We start from the raw sequence: 6,330 nt of genomic DNA, 5'->3' as shown, positions 1-6,330 counted from the left end.
ATCCTTCCGCCTCAGCCTTCCAAGTAGCCGGAATTACAGGCATGCGCTACCACGCCTGGCTGATTTTTTGATTTATTGTAGAGATGAGGTCTCGCTGCCCAGGCGGGTCTCGAACCCGCGGGCTCAGGCAATCCACTCACCTCAGCCTCCCAAAGGCGCGGGATTACAGGCTGAGCCACCGAACCCGGCTTAATAAGCTTTTTTTTAGTGATGGAGTTTCACTATGTTGGCCAGACTGGTCCTGACTCCTGGGTTCAAGTGATCCTTCCACTTCAGCCTCCCAATCTAGTGAGTTTTTAAGCTAAAAGAAACTTAACTTTCAAGTCAGCAAAGTTGATGTGGCATTTGCTATTAGGTTAATGTGCTATTTTATGATACTAAGGAATTATTATTTTGTTAGGTGGGATAGAATAGTACTGTCATTAAATTTATTGCTTAGGGATACATATTGAAATATTTATGGATAAAATGATACAATGAAATTGACTTCAAAAGGGAGGCTGGAGAAAGAGCTAGGAGTACAGACAGCACAAGACTACCCATGGGCTGACAGTTACTGAAGCTGGAAGATGCAATGATGGCTCAAAGGTGTTCATTCCCAGTATCTCTCTTTTGGTATGGGTTTGAAATTTTATAAAATAATTATAAAACAAAAATCTGTGTGCCTACCTTTACACTAAACAGTATACACAGTATAAGTATACTATGGGTAAGCAGAGAGGGTATGCAAGTATGTGTACACGTGGAAGAGAATGTGACAGTATGTGCTCATTTGTGTATGCAGAATGTGAATATGTGCACAAGTGTGTATGTACATGTGTGCTCTGCACATGCATGTGTGTATGAGTAAGTGTGTGAGAGTGTAAGAGAGAGAGAGAGAGTGTGTGTGTGTGTGTGTGTGTGTGTGTGTGTGTGTGTGTGTGTGTACAGACAGGGAAAGGCTGGCAAGATAAGACAGGCCCAGAGGGCAGAGTGTCTTTAGAACTACAGCTCACAGAAAGCTACTCAAGAGGAATGACAGGGTCAGACTGGCCTTTCAGAGAGAACATGGATTTGGAGGAGAAGCCAGTGAGGAATGTACACGGTCCAGGTAAGAAGATTAGAGCTTCACTCAGGGTGATGGCAGTGGGAGAGGAGAGAAGAGAGGCCAGATGTGAGCAACACCTAAGGGATACAAGGGGGGACCCAAAAAACCCCAGAGTTTATTAAAAATTGTGTATTTATTCTTACATATTTAAACTTCAGTCACCTTCAAAGTACTCTCCGTTTGACACAATACACCTATCAAGATGCTTTTTCCACTGCTCAAAACAGTTTTTGAACTTGTTAATTTTGATGCCTTTTAGTGCTTTGGCCGCTTTTGGTTTCACCTTTTTCATACTGGTAAAATGTTTGCCTTTGAGGACTTTTTAAATCCAGGGAAACAAAGAAAAAGTCACTCGGGGTGAAATTGGATGAGCAGGGAGGGCAGGGCATGAGGGTGATGCTGTTTTGGGTAAAAAATACTGTGAACACTCAGTGTAGTATGGGCAGGTGCACTTGTAAATCACCCATCATGAAATGGGCAAATGCATTGAAAGAATCTTCAAAAAAAAAAATTCACTGAAGCCAAACACAGCTAGCTGGTACACGGAAACCAACAGGTTCCTAGAACACTTAGCTAGCAGGTGAAGCCTGTATTACAAGGGACCCACTCTTCAGAAGATAATTCCAGTTTTGGGGAAAACCCCCTGGTAAAAGTCAATGGCTCTAAGTGACTTACAGCTGGGAGTCTTAATTGGAGTGACTGAATGGGTGCGGCATCACAATAGCAATAAAGATAATTTAGGAACAGCCTTAGTACAGCATGAGTGATGTATTGAGTCTTAGACATGGTAGGTTTGAAGTGCTCGTGACAAAACTAAGCAAAGATATCTACGACACAATGGATAGTCAAACCTGAGGTTGAGTGACATAGTCAAGATAGAGCTGCAGATTTAAGGCAGCACAGAGGTGGCAATAAAAAAATCCGAGGCTGTACAGCATAAGGAGATGGGCGGGAGGTGGAGTGATGTGGGAACACCAACACTCACAAGACGACACAAGAGGATGGCTGCAGAGGTCAGTGGAAAGGCATGTGGATCTGGTACATTCCACAGTGTCAGATACAATAAACAGCCCTCTGGAAACATTCAGTAACAGAAACAGGCACAGAAGCTTCTGAAAAACAAGGAGCACAGGGCAAAGGCAGTTTCCCATTTTTGTATCTCTAAGGTACCCAGCCCAAGGCTGCAGATGTATTATGTGTGTTGGTCACAAGGGAGATGACATGGAAGAGACACGATGCACACTGTGGGAGCCAGAGGCGGTGGCATGGACCAAGGAGGACACCTGTCCAGAAGCAATGGCCAGAGGGATGCAGGCAGCAGTGTCAGAAAAGTCAGTCAGGTGAAGAAAGGGAGTCATGACAGGTTGAAGTTTCACTCATTTTACAACTACAAAGATGAATTCTCCCCACTTGCTTTTTTTCCTTCTCCATATATAAAAGCCTGCAATGAAATACTAGTTGATACAATTTTTCTTAAAACTGTATTTCAAATGAGATTATCCCATAACTTTTCTACATACTTTAAGGATGCTTACAATAAAGTTACACATAAAAAGGACAATTAAACATATTGAAACAAATATCACAAAGAAGTAACAGAAAAGGCTGTACCATGATCGTGGAGCTAAGATAATAGGAAAAAATGAATATTATGTTTGCCTCTCAGCTTCCTGGCAACACAGACCATAAAAGAAACCGAACAGTCTATAGAAATTTGATTTTATGAAAGGAGACATGCCAAATCTCCAACAGAGAGATACTGCAATTAAAAATCATATGAGTGCTTACCAGAGAAGACAGCAATCTACCTAGTTACATGAGCAAAGATACAAATACACATTTGAAGATGATGTGTGTGAATATATGCATAAATGAGTACACATGCATATATGTGTGTGTATATATGTTTAGCACACTTTTTCAAACAAGGTTTGTAAAGACACGGAACTGCTTGGTATGGTTCTTTCTTATTCGAATAAAAGGTGAAGCAAAAACTTGCAATTCAGCAAAGACAAGTCCACTGGGAGCTAAGCTAGCTCCACTGGAGCTGGTCTAAGCAGACATTGCTTTCTGTTAATCTAAACTGATTTAAGGAAAAAGCTGAGAAAAACAATGACAGCGATCAATAAGCTAAATCAGCGCTATCTCTTATGTATTCTAGAGACACAGTATTAAGGTGCTAGGAGAAAGCATAAATTCCCGAAAAATAATCGGGTGGTTGAATAAATAACAGAGAAAAAATTATGAAATAAACACACTGAAAAGACATAAACTCAATTATGTACTTAGCTGTCTTTAGGGCACTGAACTTTTTTCAATGTTATTATATAATAACTTCTTACTTCACTATCAACACTTCATAAGCAACAAGGAAAAAAGAGTCATGTGGGTTTGAAAGATCAACTTGCCAAAAAAATAAAATCTTAAAAAATAAGTACATATGGGACGAGAAGATTTAGGCATATGGGTCTCTTACCGGATTTGTAATTGTGATGATTTCTCCTTCATTAACTGTCAGTTCATTATTTCCAGGTTCAGCCGCAAAATCATACATAACCCGAGCCTATAGGGAATAGAGAGGAAAAGAGGAAGTTACAAATGTCAATGGAGCAGTTAAAAAAACAATGTTCACCATTCACTTGGTGAACATGCTAGTATGCAGATTGTACTGGCCGTGACTGCTTTGGGAGAGAAGACACATTAGCCAAGGGACGTACCCGCTTTTCTGTGAAGGATAGCTCCAGTGGTGACAGCCCCTGTTCCGGAAGCAAGGAAGGCACCTGCCTACCCTGCATTTAGAGATCAGCCCTACAAAAAGTAACTGAAAATACACCTATTTCATGAGCATCAACAACAACAGCATGATCCTCTTAGAAGGTAAGAGTGGAAATACACAGTGTTCATTCTGGGAACACTCCCTCTCAGCAGCTGCAGAGACAGGCATACATACACGTGCACATACATGTAAGACGCCCACATGTTTAGAAGAGCCCCTTGCTGTTAAAGTTCTCACTGCTCCTGGGCTAGAGCTAGCCACTGGGAGGAATTCTAATCACGCAGTATCCCAAGCCATTTACCTTAGACATTTAGATCTGGGTACACTCTTCTAATATGATACTTTCCACTACACCACAACTTACACAGGGCAGCGTAAGTTGTGCTGGTCAAGTTACCTAAACATCTGTGATTTTCAAACTTTTCTCTGAAATAAAACTTAATTTCATACAAGACAGACTGAAGAGAAGCTGTTCTGGCTAGTGTGAGGACAGGCTGCTCTTTCAGCCTCTTCCTCAAGAGGATCCTTGAGACAGGAAATCCAGAAATGCAGAGTCCTTGGAACATGCTGTGCACATATTCCTAGAGAGCCACTGCTGTGAAATGTATATATGTATCAAGTACTTTATAGATACCTTTACCATATATAATAAATGCTTATTTTAAAATGTATTTCAAATTCTAAATAATTCTCTTTCTTACTCTTCCTGAAGCCCATTCCATAAAATGGAGATCACATGTGCCTAGGAAACGTGGTTTGTTTTAAAAGTAATTGTTCTAGAAGGCAAATTCAAGTTTACCTACAGGGTGAGTCAAACAGGACTAATGGAACTACATTAACTTAACATTTACTGAACAGCTACCATATGGCAAGAACTTGCAAGGCCTTTTTGTCTACCACTGCCCTTTCTGTGTCTTTGCTTAATGATGCCTAGAATTATCTTAATGAGGATTAAGGATTCATATCTAGTGACAATAGATTACGGGAAAAAAAACCCCAAATGCTATTTTGAAACACATAAAAAATCAGACGGACTGATGGATGAATATGTGATAAAGCAGACACTGTAAAATATTATTTATGGACGCTACATGGTGAGTCTATGGTGTCCAATGGAAAATTATTCCAACATTTCTATGTGTTTGAAATCTTTCCTAATTCAGTATCAGAAAGAAACAAGTGGTATACTGATCTGTCAGTCAAGACATCGCATCAGCTCCTTCCTTCTGCACACTCAGAACCTGGGAAGGGATGAATGCGTAGGCTGCGGCAGCGCAGACACGGCCACAGCACAGTCTTCCTCAGGTCATGACAAAGGACAGAGAAACCAGACTGAGGTATTTTTTTCTCACACAGCTGCAAAAGCAGATAGAATTCTGCTCGTCATGTTGTATTTTTCTAAAACACGTCACATCAACCTCAATCCTTAGTGCAACGAGGACAGACAGAAGATAAAAGCACACGGTGTCCCGCTGGAAGGAAATGACTTCCCCAGAGGGGAGCTCAATGTGGTGACACAGCCAAGCTTCACGGTGGACGAAGACCCCGCTGTTTCATTACTTTCGTTACCTCAAGAACCCTGTTCAATTTTTTGTGAATCCAGATAAATTTAACTAGTCTCCAAATATAAAATACTAGGCCCTTTGTTTACTAAACTTATAATTTGGTGAAACGGAATGCAAAACAAGTCAAAACTTTAAAAATGGAAACTCACACATTTAAAAGTTACTAAATATTTACTCACCGCTATAGTTTGGATCTAATTGACCCGCCATGCTTGTTCAGCTCATGTTGAAACAATCCCTAGTGCAGCAGTGTTGGGGGGGTTCTAATGGGAGGGGTTTAGGTCACAAGGGCCCTGCCCTCATGAGAGAATTAAAGCCACTATTAAAAGGGCAGTGGGAGTGAATTTACACCCTCCTGCACTCCTGCCATGCGAGGACACAATTCTGCCCTCCTGGAGACAAAGTATTCGAGATGCCATATTGGAAGCAGAGAGACCAGGCCCTGAACTGCCAGCACCTCAATCCTGAACTTCCCTGTCTACAGAATTGTTAGAGAATAAATTTCTGTTCTTCATAAATTACCCAGGCTCAGGTCTTCTGTTATAGCAGCACAAAAATGGACTAAGACACCCATGGAAAAATGTTTATTAAAAAAATGTTTAAAACACTGAATTAATTGTTAAACAACTAAGATGCTTCTTAGAAGTTAGAATGGTGAATAATTTTGAAGAACAACAGAACTGAATATGCATATCTCCAAGTGAGCATAATTGCAAACAGAAAGATAGGCTGACCCTTCAACCTAGAGAAGACGCACCTCACTAAGCCTGGAAGCCTCCTGCACCCATTGCCTTTCTCTTTCCTGTCCTTGCACTTGGCTCCCACCTGATTTCTCACTCTTTCCCCCTTCTCACTCCCTACTTTTTTCCTCTTGTCACCACTGTCGGTATCCAGAGAGATGC

General features: G+C 41.0%; 1 protein-coding gene across 1 annotated transcript in view; it reads right to left on the bottom strand.

Annotated features, from left to right (window-relative positions):
- Window positions 1-3,649, bottom strand: part of SNX9 (sorting nexin 9) — an 81,869-nt gene extending 78,220 nt beyond the window's left edge. Inside the window, exon 1 of the mRNA XM_008072413.2 lies at window positions 3,564-3,649. Coding sequence (XP_008070604.1) covers window positions 3,564-3,641 — 78 coding nt within the window. The 5' untranslated portion in view covers window positions 3,642-3,649. The remainder of the gene's footprint in view (window positions 1-3,563) is intronic.
- Window positions 3,650-6,330: the final 2,681 nt, after the last annotated feature.

This window comes from Carlito syrichta, unplaced genomic scaffold, assembly GCF_000164805.1.
Source record: "Carlito syrichta isolate Samal-C Ts95f unplaced genomic scaffold, Tarsius_syrichta-2.0.1 Scaffold315163, whole genome shotgun sequence".
In the NCBI taxonomy this organism is placed as follows: Eukaryota; Metazoa; Chordata; class Mammalia; order Primates; family Tarsiidae; genus Carlito; species Carlito syrichta.
Note: the sequence above shows the minus strand (reverse complement) of the source record. Positions and strands in the feature narration are given on the sequence as shown.